General features: G+C 43.5%; 1 protein-coding gene across 1 annotated transcript; it reads right to left on the reverse strand.

The window, feature by feature from the left end:
• Nucleotides 1-129: 129 nt before the first annotated feature.
• LOC306832664 (vang-like protein 1) lies at nucleotides 130-15,023 on the reverse strand. Its single transcript, XM_079357517.1, has 9 exons — nucleotides 14,782-15,023; nucleotides 14,082-14,250; nucleotides 6,478-6,906; nucleotides 6,198-6,373; nucleotides 5,459-5,592; nucleotides 3,089-3,239; nucleotides 2,695-2,929; nucleotides 1,125-2,034; nucleotides 130-1,051 (listed from the first exon to the last, which is right to left on the reverse strand). Exons 1-8 carry the CDS (start codon nucleotides 14,850-14,852, stop codon nucleotides 1,774-1,776), a joined length of 1,626 nt encoding a protein of 541 aa, XP_079213643.1. The 5' UTR covers nucleotides 14,853-15,023; the 3' UTR covers nucleotides 130-1,051; nucleotides 1,125-1,773.
• Nucleotides 15,024-18,692: the final 3,669 nt, after the last annotated feature.

The raw sequence follows: 18,692 nt of genomic DNA on the forward strand, positions 1-18,692 counted from the left end.
CTTCAAATTATTTTTCCCCCAAGACTTGCTTTTTTAAAAGCTCAAAACAATGTGAAGGCAACTAAAAGTGGCCCATTTTTATATAAAAACCCTCTGATGAATCATAATAACAGAAGACACAAAAACAAGCACATGACTTGAAAATGTCAATACAAATATTTATTTTTTACAAATAAGACTTTGACACAGTTGTGGTGCCTTAACATGTTCTTGTGTTTAAAAATGATGGAGACAACTCAGACACATGACAAGTCGGATCTTTGACATGTAGGGACACAATCTCTTTTCTTCATTATGTTCCCTTTTCTTTTCTTAACCTCTCATTCATACACACAGTCAAACATCACACACGCACACAGTCAGTCAGTCACAAACACACACATAGTCAGTCAGTCAGTCACAAACACACACACATACACGCACACAGTCAGTCAGTCACAAACACACACATACACGCACACAGTCATTCACCAACACACACGCACCTAAAAACTGCACATGTATATAAGTATAACTGAGGCACATGTGTAGTCTACAACTATTTTCAACCATCAACACTCTAAAGTCCTAAACAAAACTACACCATCAGTAACCATAGCAACACTTTTGTAAATATGCATTTACAGCATGACAGGCATTATAAATACAAAGAGTTTTTGCTAAAAATGCACATACAATATTTATACAAATAAAGAGTTTGATTGGAGCAGTTTTTGTTCCTGTAGCTGCAGATAGGGGGCAGTATTGAGACGCTCAGACCAAATACTGAAAGCAAAAATACTGACATGGAGCTGGGCTAATTGTCTGTAAATTATTCCTTTCAAATGCTTGTTGAAACACTCACCAGCATGAGATAAGTGATTTTTCAGACTGGTCAGGGAGTTAGAAAAAAATGTGTGAAAACTTTTCTGTATAAATCTTCCTTCAAGCTCATGGTGAGTAGATTTCACTTTGTGGGTTCAATTTAAATAAAGAGGAGTTTGTAGCCTAAACATTAGGCATCAAAAATGTGTCAGTGCTACGCTTAAAAAAAAAAAAAATCAAAGTACAGCTCACCAGTGAGACTGAGCAAAGACTTAACATTTTGTTCAGATGATCATTTGTGTGTAATTTGACAATCACACACATCTTTCATTTACAGTCCAGCAAATACAGCGCATGTTAAAACCAAAGGAAATCTCTGATAAGTACAAAAAAAATCAAAGAAATGCACAATTCGGATATAAAAAGTCTATTAAGTATATTCACATATAAATACTGTACAAACATCTGTTATACAGAAATGTTTAAAAAAACTTCTCAAATACTAAAAAAAGAGGAAAGCTAAAATGGTTTATGGTATATTCAATTTCCAGGTCACTATAGTAACGCTAATGGAGGAAGAAGACACACGTTATGACAGATCCTGGGTATTCACTTAAAACACTAATGCATACACTTTTGCACCCTAAATCAAACACACTCCTCCTAAGTCCTGAACTCTCCCACACAGGCACACACTGGCACATGCAAAGATATGGAAGAAAAACGTTTGAGCGTGTGATCCGTCGTGCATAGAGGAATATCTGAACAGTGTTCTGCAAATGTCAGGACAAAGAAATCCAAGCATAATCCCTCCTCTCTTCAGTCCTTTTTATCGCCTTTCCTTTGACAAAGACAATTACACAAAGATACATTATGTAAGAAAATTACATAAACAGAAGTACAAAAACCGTACAAAAAGTGTTTTTTGCTGAAAAATCCAGAAGGGTATTCTTAACAGTGTACGTCTGGTTAAACGGAGGTTTCTGATTGGAGCAGCAGTATAAACTTGTGAGACTTGGGGTCGATGTACTCCTCAGTCAGTCGGATGTAAGGGATGCTTTTGATGGTCACAGCTAAGCTGAAGTCTAGACACTTCAGCAGGAACTCTGTCCCCTCCTTAATGCCGCCAGTGACGGACGCCTCGCTGACCAAAGTCCACTGATCGGCCATCCAGCGCTCAGGGCCGTACTGCAGGGTGGGACCAGGGGCCAAGTATGCCTCGAGGAAGGCCTGGAATTACAGAAACAATCGAAGATACTCCAGTTTGCTGAGAACATCCTTAACACATTTGTTTTAAACATAATGATTTGTTTAAAGCGGGGGTTGTCAAATAATGGGTCGGGACCCAAATGTGGGTCACGGAGCAGTTCTTAGTGGGTCGTGAAAAATGTATTTGTAAGCATTTTTTGTTTTGTTAAGTCTCTTTTTTTTGTACATTTTGTACAACATTTTTGAATAAACTAAAATCTGATTGGTTGAAAAATATCCACAATTTGGGTCAAGATTTTTCATGAAGGAGTTGGCGGTGTTTCCTAAGGATAGACCAGTTGAGAATCACTGGTTTAAATGATATTGACTGTTAATGGAGTCTTTTGGGGGTTCTAGTATAGCTTTCTTTTTCTAAAAACATAACAAATAATGAACTGTGAAGACCAGATTGTCACAATCCCAGTTTAAGAGTAGTTTGAACTATCAAGTTAGTTTTAGCAACTTTTAACAACCAGTTTGCTGTTCAAAAACAGAAACAACAATCTCAACCTGTTGTTTGTAACTTTGTTTACAGCAACAAGTGTTTTCTCTTCTAGATCTTAGAAACGCCATTTCCTGGAACATTTTCAGACTATAAAGACTTGATAGCACGATTGGTGAACAGAGGAAGTTTAAGCTCACCTTAGGGCTCATGTTATTGATGAGGCAGAAAGCGAGGTGCTTCTGGATGCTCTCCATGCTGTGGCAGTGCTGCCTCCTGGTGGTGCGGAGGTATTTTTGCAGAGAACGGGCCATGGAGGGAAATATAGCCAGAGCTGCTTCACGCACATCCATGATGTCAGACGGCGTTGCGCGCTCGTCTTCTTTCTTCATCCTCCGGACATGAGTGAAGGCCTCCTCCACAGCAACGACCAGCCTGACAACACAGCAGTCAACTTCCTGCTAACTCTGGATGCAACTTTTACTTTTTGACAATATGTGGATTTGTCCCTATTAACTTACAATTAAAAGCCCATTGTGTGTGGTTCTTTAAGAGGCGTCAGAGAGGAATGCCTTCATTTGATGTGGGACTCACCTGGCTCTGCGTTTCCGGACTCTTCTCTCGTAGTCGGCCTCTTCGTAGTACAGCTCACTGTGGGCGTTGTCTTTGCGTTTGCCAGCAGCTGTAACCATGGCACGTGATTGATTCCCATTACTGGGCTGTGCTCCTGCTGTGCTCCCTGGGGCTGCACCACAACAACAAAACAGAGGAATAATGGTTTATATGAGATCGTGCTTGACGGAGCAGTCGCTGACCCCATGAGACTCTGATTAATGGGCTGAATCTCAATCTGTATCCTTGACAGGAGAGGTCAGGTGGATGGAAAGCTGAGGAGATTTCACACATCACAGGAGGTTCAAAAGTGTATTAAATCAACGTATTTGGTCTACACTGTGTCCATTTGGACTCAAATCACTCAGAAAATGTTTAAGAGGATCTGGGTTATCCTGCCACGCAGATCATGTGTCTCAGTCAAAATATGAAATAAAAATTCTAAGAAGAGAAAATATCCACATTTCAGCACCGACATTCTGATGCAGAAACCTTTTTGTTACAGCGACGTGGATTACATATTCAGCGTTTTACACTTCAAAGGCCAGAACTCTTGTCTGATCTGTGAATTAACTGGTTTGTGTGAGAGACCCAAAAAGCTACTGGAGCTTGTGTAGCAGCATCTGAGAGATCTTTTTTTTTTTTTTTTTTTTTTGTAGTTGTTTTAGGGGTGTCAGATCTGGGCCACAGAATATAGAGACTGAATGCTGCAGGTCAGGTGAGGATATTAATCATTAATGATCTGATGTGCATCTGAGTGTTCATGCAAACATGCACAGGTGAGAAATAGACTCTGACTCTAGCCAACAACATGGATTTAAAGCGTCCTAGTGAGTACTGTTAAAAGAATACTGTCACATTATTAGCAGAAAGAGCATTTTGAATATTTTCCTTTGGAGACAGGAGTAAACAGCAGCCTTATCTGACAGCCAGGCGTACATATTCATGCTCTGAGAGGAGTGCAAGAGAATGACTTTGGATGTGAGAGAGAGAGAGGCACCGGAAGAAGTGAGAAATGAAATACGGGGTGGGGGAGAAAGCGAGAGCGAGCCGAGGTGGAGTCAGGCTGAGCAGCAGGAAGGAGAAATGTGGGAGTGTGTGAAGAATGAGCGTTACTCTGATGAATTATTTAAGACTTGAAATTCCACGACTCTCTGGAGGCCTTTCTGCTGCTCTTTGATAGAGAAGGGGGGGGGGGGATGGGGTTGGGTGGGAGGTGCTACGAGGACAGCATTTCCCATAATGCATCCCTGCCATCGATCATGAAAACCACAGTATTCTTCGGCAGACGAGGGATTGATGAGCGGAAGGGAGAGGAGACTGTTTCAGAAAGAGTGCAATTTGTGGCATTACAGGAGGAGTGTTTGTGGCCGCAAGGAGGGGACAAATCAAAGGCATTGTAGCACCACAGCTGGAGCGTGTGTGCGTGTGTGTGTAGCTGGAGTGTGTGTACACACGTTATGTCAGGCACAGAGGCTTCTGAGTGCACTAAAGATGGAGTGAACCGAACCATGAAATTGGCTGCGTCCTGTAACAAAGTGCCGTGTGGAGCAGAGCAGAGGACTTTCATCTGTTATATCTGTACTTACTGTCCAAAAGGTATGTTCTCAGTTTGTTTTTAAAAGCTGCTAGTGGAGGAGATGGAGATGGAGACAAGAGAGCATCAGAACAAGGAAGCAGAAAGAGCAGAAAACCAGGTGACCCAGGTGAGGGAAAATCACAACAAAGAGCACGACGTCAAAAAAAAAAAAATAAATAAATAAAAAAAAAATCCCAATATTATACTTTAGGCCCTGATAGAAACATTTTGTGGGTTAAAAGGGGTCAGTCTTTATTCGGAGATTGGACAGTCTTCACTTTGTCACATTTTCTAACTTAATGCATGCAACAAGGACATAAATGTACCGTCTCTCCTATACTCCAAATACTATACGTCTTTGTGATAAAACTACAGCTTCCTATGCATCACAGTATTCTCACTGATTTGTACATTTTTTTCTGCAGGATTATCTGAATATGTGGGCTCATCATCCTGCGAGGTTACACTGCCTCAGGTTGAAAAGCATGACGGGAATTGTCTGTATTTCTAAATAGGAGGAGGGGGCTAGTAGTGGCTAACTTGAGCGTCATCTGCCTGCATCAAGGTGGTGTGAAATCCTTCTACTCAGAAATCCATCCACTTCTGGATCTGTTTATTGCAATAAGGACGAAATTGCAGCAAATTGCAAAACCTGACGATGTCACTCAAATCCGTAAAAAGAAAAGCAACAAATTAGCCTCTGCAGGAGCACTTCAAAAGTTGGAGGATAGAGACACAGCGAGTTGACAAGGGAAAACAAGGAGGTGACTTACCGTCTACGTTATAAACCTTTAACCCGGCCAGGTGTTTGGCAGCCCGGTGCTTTGAAGCAGAGAGTAGCGCCGGGTTATGGAGTGTAAAATCTCTGTAGTAAAACTCCAGAATGGACAGAGCAGCCTTCTGAATGCTGCGAGAGGAACGAGAGAGAGAGAGAGAGAGAGAGAGAAGAGAGAGAGAGAGAGAGAGAGAGAGACAGAGAGAGAGAGAGAGAGAGAGAGAGAGAGACTTTATGGCTTACTCAAATGAGACAACAGCATAAAAACTTCCTTTTACATCCTATCAAGACATTCTAAACCATAACAAGCTCATGGGAGTGTTTAGCTTTGTACCACAGACCTTTCTAATAAGCATTGTTTTCTCCTCACTGTATTGTAATTGCACAAGAAGATATATATATATTAAAAAAAACAGTAGATGCGGCTGTGTCCGGCACTTTTTCCTTGCCCCCCCTAAACGCTGGAAATAGCTCGCCCTGAGCGAACCAGACGACGAGGCTGATGAGTAACTCAATTATTGCCCCTGTCAGTCTCCCCTGTGGACATAAACCTCCAATTACACACACACACACACACACACACACGCTTCGACATGACAGAGTGTAATGACTGTGACCAAGTGCCAGTGTGTGTTTTCTCAGCGTGAATTAGACAGAGAGGTCATATTCACATCTTCAACCCAACTTTTTGATCATGAACTTGAAGTCCACAGGAGACAATTACAGAGTGACTGTACCTGAGCTGTCCTATGCTGTAGTGACGTGTCTCTCCATCAGTGGACCGCATCACACACACGCTGTAGCACGGCTGGAGGTGACGGAGCTCCAGCAGCACCACTGCCAGGTAGTGGACAAACAGCTGGGAGTCGACCAGAGACACAGCAAACTGGACGATACCGTGGTAATCCTCATCCTGATTGGACAAAAACACAAGTTTCATAAAAAAAACTCTTTAACTCCAGTAAATGGGTGAGGATTTTTTTCTAAGCTCTAACAATAGCAAAGTTTGAAACCCACCTGCGCATCAAGGATTCGGACCCCATAGAAGAGCCAGTAAGACATGGTGAGGAGTAGTGTGAGTGTGGTGAGGAAGGCACGGTACACACACACTCGGGGCAGACTGGCTCGACCCTGTCGGAGGAACAGGGCCCAGATAGCCACCAGGAGGATGAGCAGTTTGAAGGAGATGGAGAGGAAGAGGCCCTCGCAGGCGGCCCCACAAGTCTGCAGTCTGTCGGGCCACATGACGACCGGGAGAAGAAGGAAGACGAGGGGCGTGGCCACCACCAGCAGCCCCACGCACAAACCCACAGCCAGGGGGAGATAACGACGAAAGCCTTGGGTCCGGTCCTGAATTTCCTTCCCCAGACCGACCACGTCCTCCTGAGAAATACTCAGTTCAGAGGTGCCTGTCACAGCGGTGGTGGTTTCCCCCCAGTTATCATCCTGAAGGAGCCGAGAAAGAAAGGAAGGCGAGTGAAGGAGACAGTTAGAAACAAAAAAAGAAGTTCAAGTTTTTAAAGCAATAATTATTGAGGACAATCAATACACACTTATTTTTACTTTACAAAGTGCACAAAGCAGTTTCTGATCAATACGTCCAGCAGAAAAACGTGATCATGTCCGAAAGGTCTCCATTTGATTTATAGTGCCCACAATTTAAAAGGAGCTTTTTCTTCATGAACCACATTTGATACACAATGTTTTCTTTTAAGTTCGCTGCAAACACAGTGTCGACCATGTGAAACTTACACATCAGATGATAAACAGAAATCGGATTCTGACAGACAACAATGCCTCCATTATTTTATTTTTCTTCCCTTCTTTGGGCAAGAAAGTACAATAGATGAAATGCTCACTGCAAATAGAGCAACTGTCTTCATGCTACTTGGATATGAGTCATTTTCATGGAGTTTTTTCCTCATTACGACAAACCTTCAAAGTCCCGCTAAAGTAATACAAGATGACAGGCTGAAAGGCGCATGCACACACACACACACACACACCTACACACACACACACCTAAACACACACACACAGAGAAGCATTCCTGTCCCATCATTGCAAATTAGAGTCATTTTTTCCCCGTGAGCCTGCAGGGTCATTTTAAGCATAAATCTTTCCAACAAAGACACACAGACAGTATAAATTCAGGACAAGTCTGCGGAAAGAGGCACATTTGATTGTGTGCCTGTCATTAATTCAGGCAATTAGCGATTCATTGTCCCCCAGAGTGTCGCTGCATTGTACATCTCTCCAAAGACGACCAATCAGAGGAGCTGCAGCTGCACACAGAGACAGATGAGGGCTGAAAAAAAAAAAAAAAAAAAAAAAAAAAAAAAAGACAAGCTGAACAAACAAGCCTTCGTGGCTTCACACACGTGTGCACACACACACATTCACCTAAGCACATCAAACAGCCTGTAAAGCCCCAAACCTGATCCATATGGGTGTGGGGAAGCTGCATGGAATCCAGACAGACTGTGAGTAACACAAACAGAAGACAGCCACATCACATGTCACCTGTAAAGAATCTGTCCAGGCTATCAAAACCTGATGGAACTTCCTCCGATTAAGCAAACTGCTGACATTTGTGGAATGTGAAACATGAACTCAACTGTGCGTTTGCATATTTCCAATCATGCAGCAGGAATATGATTTCTGCCCTTCCTACCGTTCACAGCTAATTAACTCAGACGTGCTGCAGGGGCGGCTGCCGACGGGAGCCAGAAGATGAATGAGCATGCTAAGATGAGGAGAGGGAGGGAGGGAAGTAAATGAGTCAAAAAAAGAGAGGAGGTTGGGGGGCGGGGGATGCAAAGCACTGTGGTGTGTATGTCTATGTGTCTCCAAGCTCAATGTGTCAAGAAGGACGTCAGCTTTATAAGTGTGGTGCCAAGTCCATTTAGAGTCCGATCTCATTCCTTTCACATCTCTCAGCTTTTCTTCCTTAAGCCGACTCATTTATCAGGGCCCTTAACCTTCACCGCTCAGTCTGTGAACAATAAGTCATTCCACACGTCAACGAACAACAACACCACAATCATATCCCGTTAGTCTGAAAGTTCATTCTTCAATCGTGAAAACAGAAATTGATGAAGCTGTGGTCCACGCGCGTAACTTTTGTCTCCATCAAGGTTCACTTAAGCCTTAAGCTCCCTTTGTTCTCATCCAATAAAGAGCTTTCACAGGTAATACTGTATGTATGGCAACTTCCGCTACATGAATTGACATGGGTGATGCAGATCATTGCGTTTAAAGTAGCAGTGTCTGACATGTATATCATGTAAAATAATCTCCAGCTCCTGCAGCTACATGTACGATGTGTCCTTGGGCAAGAATTGCTCCCACTGCTCCGTCAGTGAATGAATGGGATTAGTTACTTCTGATGGTCACTTTCCATAGCAACCTCTGCCATCAGTGTGTGAAAGTGTCGGTGTGATGTGTGGTATAAAAGCGCTTCGAGTCAGAATACTAGAAAAGCCATACCAACTTAAGTCCATTTACCATTCATGAGACTAAACAGCAGTATCCATTAGCTCCAGTTTTTTTTTTCAGGTTTTGAAAAGTTGCAGAAGCCAGTTCTTATTGAACCAGATTTTATCCCCATCCCTGTAGGAAAAGTTTTCTAATTAGTTTGTGTGGAGATTAACTTCATATATGGATTATACAAGGAAATTATTTTGACATTTTTCAGAGGGATGACTATAACTCTTTTTGGCTGTTCCATTTTTAGTTCTGCTATTTTTGACTTATTTTTAGTCCTGGTATTGTGTACACTGGCACAATGCCCTCTTCACAAAAACAAGACTATAAGTCTGCGGGTACAGGAAGCCGAGTTACTGGGGATAAAAATGGTAAGGTAAATACAAAGACTAAGAGCTGATCTTATAAATCAGCCTATCGTTGTCCTGCACCTTCTGAACTGGGCCTTTACACAGACGAGCTTTCACAGAGTATCACTTACTGAGCTAATACACTGTTAAAACCAGCCATTAAGTCTCACTGGATTAATCCCAAAGATTAATGCCACACTAATCAGGTCTGATCTCTATATACTGTAAAGAGAGGAGCACAAGCAAGTAACTGAGAGAGACAGAGAAGGAGAGAGAGAGAGAGAGAGAGAGAGAGAGAGAGAGAGAGAAAGAGAGAGAGAGAGAGCGTGAGTTTGGCAGTCTTGTTATCTGGCAGAGGGTGAATAAGGATTACAGTTAGGCGTGCTGCACCGTCACAAAGAACAACAACACAACAACATTCTGATTAGCAGTAAAGCAAACACACACACACACACACACACACACACACACACCAAGTAGCCTGCCAGCAACTAAACACAATAGCTAAGCTCCAGTAGTCTGGGTGGAGGTTAAAATGACGTCTTCACACTGATGTATTCGAGTTGATGTGTGTATCGGTGTGAGTTGAAAAATAATGGAATTTGTTTCTTTCTGGAACCCTCCGATAAAGTCAGACGTCTGTCTGTTTGTGCTCACAGTTTCTGGCTGCTAAAGGGAAGTTTTTCTTCACACTTCCAAAGCCGTGCTCATGGTGGACCTGCTCTGAGGCTGGCCATATATATACTCAACAAAAATATAAACGCAACACTTTTGTTTTTGCTCCCATTTGTCATGAGATGGACTCAAAGATCTAAAATTCATTCCAGATACACAATATTACCATTTCCAGTTTTTGCTTTATTGAGGGTCTGGGGACTCAGAACCAGTCAGTATCTGGTGTGACCACCATTTGCCTCATGCAGTGCAACACATCTTCTTCGCATAGAGTTTATCAGATTGTCAATTGTGGCCTGTGGAATGTTGGTCCACTCCTCTTCAATGGCTGTGCGAAGTTGCTGGATATTAGTGGGAACTGGTACGCGCTGTCGTATACGCCGGTCAAGCACATCCCAAACATGCTCAATGGGTGACATGTCCGGTGAGTATGCTGGCCATGCAAGAACTGGGACATTTTCAGCTTCCAAGAATTGTGTACAGATCCTTGCAACATGGGGCCGTGCATTATCTTGCTGAAACATGAGGTGATGTTCATGGATGTATGGCACAACAATGGGCCTCAGGATCTCATCACGGTATCTCTGTGCATTCAAAATGCCATCAATAAAATGCACCTGTGTTCTTCGTCCATAACAGATGCCTGCCCATACCATAACCCCACCACCACCATGGGCCACTCGATCCACAACATTGACATCAGCAAAGCGCTCACCCACACGACGCCACACACGCTGTCTGCCATCTGCCCTGAACAATGTAAACCGAGATTCATCCGTGAAGAGAACACCTCTCCAACGTGCCAGACGCCATCGAATGTGAGCATTTGCCCACTCAAGTCTGTTACGGCGACGATCTGGAGTCAGGTTAAGACCCCGATGAGGACGACGAGCATGCAGTTGAGCTTCCCTGAGACGGTTTCTGACAGTTTGTGCAGAAATTCTTTGGTTATGCAAACCAATTGTTTCAGCAGCTGTCTGAGTAGCTGGTCTCAGACGATCTTGGAGGTGAACCTGCTGGATGTGGAGGTCCTGGGCTGGTGTGGTTACACGTGGTCTGCGGTTGTGAGGCCGGTTGGATGTACTGCCATATTCTCTGAAACGCCTTTGGAGACGGCTTATGGTGGAGAAATGAACATTCAATGCCCGAGCAACAGATCTGGTTGACATTCCTGCTGTCAGCATGCCAATTGCACGCTCCCTCAATGCTTGCGCCATCTGTGGCATTTTGCTGTGAGACAAAACTGCACATTTCAGAGTGGCCTTTTATTGTGGGCAGTATAAGGTACACCTGTGCACTAATCATGGTGTCTGATGAGCATCTTGATGTGGCACACCTGTGAGGTGGGATGGATTATCTCAGCAAAGCAAAAGTGCTCACTATCACACATTTAGACAGATTTGTGAACAATGTTTGAGAGAAATGGTAATATTGTGTATCTGGAATGAATTTTAGATCTTTGAGTCCATCTCATGACAAATGGGAGCAAAAACAAAAGTGTTGCGTTTATATTTTTGTTGAGTGTAGTTTGATTTCACTGGGCTTGGGAGGGCTTGGACTTTTTTTTTTTTTGACAACCAGAGTTTGGCATGCCCTGTGTCTGACTGCCAGCTCCCATCTTCAGCCTTCCTTACAGCCTCCCCCCCCCTCCTTATCTCTGGAAGTATTTTTTTTACTTTTCCTTTGCGCCTGATTCTCAAAAAAAAAGAAGAAGAAGAAGAAGAAGAAGATGAGAACTGATTTTGTTTTTGGTATTTATTTACAGAAAAAACATCAACGATATAAAGTGTATCGCCTGTCAGCTGAATAACATTGATCCACATCGCCCAGAACCAACTTGCATGGGATAAAGTTTGTTTTCTACAATTAGGTATGTGTGCACATGTAAAGGTTAAGCAAAGAGAGTGTAAATGCCAAAACAGATCCTTATGTGCTCCTCATATGCTCTGGTGTTGCTGGAGCTGACAGTGTGAACTGAAGCTGTTGCCTTCTGGCACAAAGTCACAGCGTCTCACAAAGCAGCAAAGTCTCAGTAACAGACTTGGCGCTTATTCTATTTCTCCATTTCTCTCTCTCTCTCTCCCTCTCTCTCTCTCTTTCATCCAAACACACACACACACAAGCTGTGGTCCAAAACCGTATCCTTGTGTCATAAACATGCATGTAAACATTGAGGATTAATCATATCAGCTTCCCTCAAAGTGGCGTTTGGCTGGATGCTAACGCTAAACTCAGACTGTGAGACTCTCTCTGGTCTCCGCATCCTGTTAGTGTTACAGCAGCTCGGAAATCCAACAGAGCAGCACCAAGAAAAGAGCTGGCTGTGGTGTGCTCTGGTGGCGGTAATGATGGTTCTGCTTTTTTTGTGCCATTTTGGACGATTTCATCTGGAGGGCTAAAGCAGCACAATGGCAGATTACCTTACACTGCGGACAATGGACGTAAGCTACGAGCTGACAATCACATGACATCGAGGAATGTGGCTGCCCAGCCAGAAGGGGCGACGGTAAAATAGGTCAGAGCGAGCAGGAACCATCAGAAAGTCAGGCTGAAGTGTTTTTTTCGATTCTTTACAAACGTAGTGTAATCTCTTTAGGGAGAGAGTTTTTTTTTTTCACGCACATATCTCTCTTCAGATGCATCCACATTGTTTTCTTCTGTTTCTCAGTAACAGCACATACTCCTAGACAAAACGCGCTTTCTACTGTACAGTACATTCCAAGGAGATCGCAGAGTGAACACCGCCCAAGGCAGAGTTCTCTCTGAAAAAACAGAATCGAAAGACTCTTTTTTTTCTGGGTACCAGCGGCCAAGTGGTTAGTTTGCACACCTGATGTCCAGAGGCTGTAGTCATTGAAGCAGGTGACCGGGATTCGAGCCCAGTCTGACTACTGTGGGCCCAAGAAAGGTGTAAAATGGGCTGCCAGTAGTGTAGTGGTCAGTGTGCATGCTCCATGTGTGGAGGCTGTGGTCCTCCATGAGGGCGGCTAAGGCTTCGAATCCAACCTGTGTCTTCTTTCATTCTTCACTCACTCTCTTTTATTTCTGACTATCCTGTCTTTAATTAAAACCTTTAAAGATCAAACAAATAAACCCTCTTTTTTCACTCTGAGGTTGTCTCACTTTTCTTCCAAGAGCAGACAAACACTGTATGCTGATTACCATCCTGGAGCAAGCAGCAAGTTAGCTTAGCATAAAGACTATGAGCTGCAGAATTACCACTGCTGCATACACTTGGAGAAAACACGTCTTGCATCAGCCATTTCTTTGATATGCAGCTAACGGTCTAAAAAAAAAAACAAGACTCCAGGCGTTCCCAAACAGAAATAGTCCAACATGAAGCATCCAGAGATCAAAGTAAGACTTAACAAGGTGCAATATGTGAGCTAAAGTGAGCCATGCAAGCTGTTTCCAGACTTTGTGCTAAGCTAAGCTAACAGTCAGGTGCTGTGGCTCTATATAAAGCAGACAACTAAAAATCCCATTATCAGTCTTCCCAACTATTTAAAAAAGCCAGTACAAGTATGCTCCAAGCCAAACAGCATGATGACAATATGAATGCATAACTAAGCCAAGCAGAGTTAAATATGCTCTTTTCCTCTTAGCTGCATTATCACAGCTTTGTGCTTCCCTCAATCTACTTAGAAACCTTTCAGAGCTCAGCAAAATCAGCTTTATGGAATGACTTGAACCAATTTGGTTTGCTTTCAAAGCTATCAGGCAAGACAGTTATACGCAGTAACACACACACACACACACACACACACACACACACACACACACACACACACACACACACACACACACACACACACTGTAATACAGCGCAGTCCGTACAAATCTGGCCAGGCCTACAAGAGGGATGCTAATCCTTTGACCTATATGATCCCTTGTCACCATTGTTATTTATGTGTCAGGCGTTGTGCCAATGGGCGGCCAGCTGTGTAGGGACGAGTTTAAAAGGTCACGGTGCAGAGGTTACAGAGGGATTAGAGAGCTCTCTGATTTTCACTTCACTTAAACCCCTCTGCATTTTCTTCACAGTTTCCACTTCCTGTCTATACAGCTTTGCGTCATTTACTAACCCACACACAGTTTGGAGATAAATACCTGCGCGTCGTCTCCGTGCTCTCCTGCAGGTAAGGGTTCGCCCGGCAGCGGGTCTCCGTTATGAACGGGGGATTCCTGCGATGGCGAGTCAGGGGGGTTGATGACGACTGATCTCTCGGAGCGAACGCTGTCCTTACTGCTGGCCTTGTGCCGCTCACGACTGCGATCCCTTCAACAGAAACACGATGAGACTTCAAAAGTGGAACAGGAGGAATACTACAAGATCAGAAATGTAAAGTCATGTGCTCATAAACAAGTTTTGACATTATTCTGGTGATAATTTGCTTCATTTATTGATAATAAAATCAAGCAAATTTGTTGCGGACTTATAACGCCAAAAGCTGGTCAAGAGACAGGAAACTAATGTTCCAGTAGAAAATCACAAATGAGAGAATTCAGCAATCAAATGATCGACTCATTTGCAGAATAAAGTGAGTGAACTAGGTTAGAGCTACTCAGCTGTGACGACCCTAATCCAACAAGCTCTGTGTGCCTCAATCTCTCAGCCCGCTTTGTCTGTTTCGCTTATTTGATTCATTTCTCAACAAACAAACATGTCCCGCATGAGCTGCTAACAAAGACAACCAAATCTCTGTCCTACTTGTATCCATTCCCAGAGATATCACAGGATAGAAGAGAGAGGCAGACGGCAGAGAGGCAGACAAGTCAGGTGGCAAGACTAACAAGACAGGAAGCATACCCATGTCGGTTTGATCTCCCGGAGCGGCTGGAGTGATACGAGTAGCCGGAGTGGGTTGATTCTGTGTCCATTCCAGCGCGGTTCAGGGGCGATGATTGGCCGGCGGGTTGAGGAGAGATTTGGCGTGTGGCAGGGAGAGGAAGTTGGCAACAGTAGTCAGGAGGAGAATAGGGTTGCTATAGAGACCGGCCTCAGGAATCCACGACCACTGATAGTCCTGAGAGCTGCTTCTGTAGCCACATTGACCTGAGAGACAGAGAGATAAAAAAAAAAAAAAACCTGCTTTCAATGTCAAACAAATAAAACATGAGATACAGTGTACACTGTAGAGGCCTGTGCCCCATTTACTTTATTAATGAGGATAGAACAACGAGTTATGAATTCTTCATTCATTCATCATCCATCACTGTGCATCTCTGTGTGAGATCCAACAACAGGCCGAGCTGCTGTTCCGTTCTGAATAAACCCCACACACAGTTCAGGCCGCACCGGATCTGTGGATCATCTACTAGAAGCAAACAAACTCTGTATATAATGAAGACAAGATGGTCACTCAACTGGAAAGCGTCAGCGCTTCACACCCTGGAGAGAGATAATGCTTGTTGTAAATGACAAAGTACTCTCTGCTGGTGAAAAAAAAAAAAACTTGTAATAAAGAGTAATAATTGAGTGTAATCCAATAACACTCAAATGAACTAGTGAGTAACTCTAGAAATATCAGTGCATATCTGCAATAGAAATAGCCAATAACAAAAGTCACTTGACATGCTAAAATATTGGCCAACATGATCGAATCTTTTACAATAATAAATTCTCCATTTGATGAAAACTGCTTCTCTACCCTTTCACGTCCCATTCAAGTCATTATGAGGTCACACTGAGTTTGGTCACATTCACTTCCTGGGCTCTGATGTATGCGGCGGGCTGCGGGAGGATGTCTCAGTGTGCTTCACCGTGCATGACCATTCATTTAGACGTCAATCTACACCCTGTCTGTCTCCTCCGGCTGTTGTCCTGACAACCATCCCCAGCACAGTCTCCTCTCACTAACCAGGTTTATTCTCTCCCTCCTTCTTTATTTACAGGCTCCTCGTTATCCCTGTGGCCAACGATGCGTGTAAACAGTAAAACAGCTCGATCAGCATATTAGAATTGAAGATTATTGTGTGAAAAGGGGAAGGAGAGGACGCTGCGATGGGGGGTGATTTCCATTCAGTTGACACGGATTGGTTGAACGTTATCCTCTCCTTTGAGTAACCATTTGAATAATGTGAGTGGTGCACATTAGACCCACCACTTTACAATAAAGGATTGTATAAAAAATGCATTTAACTGTATGTAAAAGCATTTCCTCTCACTGTCCGAACAATAGAATACCACAGACTAAAGCTCACATTTGTAATATATTGCAGACCTATGTGAAATCCCACTGTGATGGCAAAAAAACATGGCTTCTCAGATACTGACCAGCACAACACACATGATTTTAAAAGCAGGGGGGGACATATGTCAAACAAGACCAGAGCTGTATATACACATGAGAATGAAATATATGATTTCATGAAACATGTCGCTCAAAGCATCAAAGCTGATCTCACACAGCATAAAATTTTAAACAAGGGGCAGAGCCTGGACGGAGGAGAATCTTTATCTTTCATCTTGAACACACATCTGGAGCGTCCACTGTTACCATGGCAACAACAAAAGCAGGAGGGCCCCATCTCGCTGCAATGATCAATCACCCCAGCAGAGAGTAAATTTGAGCGATACACTAATATGTGAGGCTGGTGGGGGGTTGGTGGGGGGGGGGGGGGGGGTCGCACAGTGATAGGGCACAAACAATGGCCCCTCTTCACACCCAGCACCCTTGCTTGGTTAAATGAATGACCCCTATGATTTCGATAAAAGCCGTCAACCTCCTTTGAGTGCTGAACTCTGGACGCGTGGCAGCGGTATGTGGGCCAAGACGATTCCTCCGAGGGGGCCACTCCTCCTCGAGACGAGCTTGAAGAGGCACAGAGAACCAGGCCATGTGGAAAATCGCAGCCAGGGGGTAAGAAAAACTATCAGTTACAAACCGAGGTTTACCATGAATAAAGCATGCAGGGATAACAACGTCTGTTAGAGACCATGAGGCACTACACGACCCCCCCCCCCCCCCCCCCAAAAAAAAAAGAAAAAAAAAATATCCAGTTGTCCTCTGATACAGGGGACTCTCTGCTGAGAAAATGGATCGTCCAGTGAAGCGTGTCAGCTCGGCTGCAGATCATTCTGCTTGGCTGCTCAGGGAAGATACTCACCAGGGCAGAAAGTGACACTAATGTAAAACAAACACTCATTAGTGTGTTTGTTTAGTGGGTGCTGTACTGTGGGTGATACTGTAATTACGCATGGTCAAGCACATGCGGGGACTTGGGTGCATTTTTATATACAGACCGGAATCTTGCAACAAATATGTGTTGGTCTCCTTCAGGGGAGCTTTAATGTCTGATAGGTCGGATTCTCTTTCAGCATTTTTCTCCGCTGATCCAGCTCATGAATAAAAAATGAAGCTGAGAATGTGGGGTTTGACTTTAAGTCCTTGGCTTCAATGATTTTTTTTGCCCCTCAAATCTGGGAAAAACTAGGATGTGTGTAATTTGAGATTTGAGAGAAGTGTTTGGCCTCCTGAATGATGCAAATCACTTCTCATAGCTCATCTAGAGCTCCAGCCAGGGCCTGGGTACCATCGCATCTGTGACCTCCATCACACCCATCAGCCCTCTACCATCCTCCCTTCATGTGTGCTCCGCTCTGGTGGCATCATGCCATAATCTGCCAGATGCAGCAGCTGGCAGTCTGCTTGGTTACTTTACTTCCTTTATTTATTTCAACAACTGAAAGCCATCCATGCTCAAAAGAATCCTGACAGTTTTATTTCTCATCGATCTGCTGTTGTTTGTTTGTTTTTTGGGTTCTCTGATTAATCATTCGTTCTACACGTTGCAAAGTTGTTGAAGAACAAAAAAACTGAAGGACTTCAAATCATCAAGTTGTGCACATCTTTACAAAATGAATGCTGAATTTGACAGCCAATCGGTGTTTCAGTGTAAATAGATCAAAGACAGTGACAGGCCAATGCAGTCCACTGTGCTGGGTCAAAAATTGAATCAAAGAACGGGTAACATAGACTGGGTTATTCACAGTAATAACACTCTCTCCAATCCCTACAGGGACCCACAACAACAGCTGCTAGTTAATGTGAAAGAGACTAACATCTCTGCTAACTGTTTACTATCCCTTAAACTGAGCTAAAGATGAAAAAGTCAAACATACTTTTTTTCTCATGTTGAAGACCAAACCACGAGGACGATTGATTATCCAGAGAACTTGTTTCTTGTGTGTTCTCCTAACACTGTCTCTGTCAACGTTGACTCTTCGTGGAAAAGGATTATGTTTGATGTGCTGAGAGCAAACCTGTGACCTTTGAGTGTCTGGATGGATAGAGTCTCAGCCACTCCCACCACGCAACACACACACACACAACCTGCAGTAAAAGGGAGAAAGTTAAGACCTGACACAGTTCTCTGGAATGCAAACTCTGATCCACTCATGTGGAACTAAATAAAAGTACAGTAGAGCGAGAGAGGAGGGAGAAAAATACCACCACCAACCATTTCTGCTTTCAGAGCACAGCTTTTATATCTGTAAATACACCACTTTCAATGCATCATGCACTACGCCACTATCCGAGCCTTAAAGATCCTCTCTGGCACCCTTAAGGTGGCTCCATATTTCATTACACTTGTGACACACTGCCCTTCCAGCCAGAAGACACATTTTTAAAAGAGAACAGCAACCAAAGCGTTGCCAAAAAACACTTTCTGTGATCACAATGCGCTCACAAGGAGTGACTCATTACATCTACAGAG

The sequence above is a fragment of the Symphodus melops genome (genome assembly GCF_947650265.1).
Source record: "Symphodus melops genome assembly, chromosome: 12".
NCBI lineage: Eukaryota > Metazoa > Chordata > Actinopteri > Labriformes > Labridae > Symphodus > Symphodus melops.

Bases quoted from the DNA above. Each gene is read 5' to 3' on its own strand.
- LOC306832664 (XM_079357517.1), bottom strand. From the start codon at position 14,852: ATGGACACAGAATCAACCCACTCCGGCTACTCGTATCACTCCAGCCGC. The intron at 14,251-14,781 runs GTATGCTTCCTG...TTTCTGTTGAAG, and splicing joins GGGAGATCAAACCGACATGG to GGATCGCAGTCGTGAGCGGC. The intron at 2,930-3,088 runs GTGAGTCCCACA...CTGTGTTGTCAG, and splicing joins GTCCGGAAACGCAGAGCCAG to GCTGGTCGTTGCTGTGGAGG.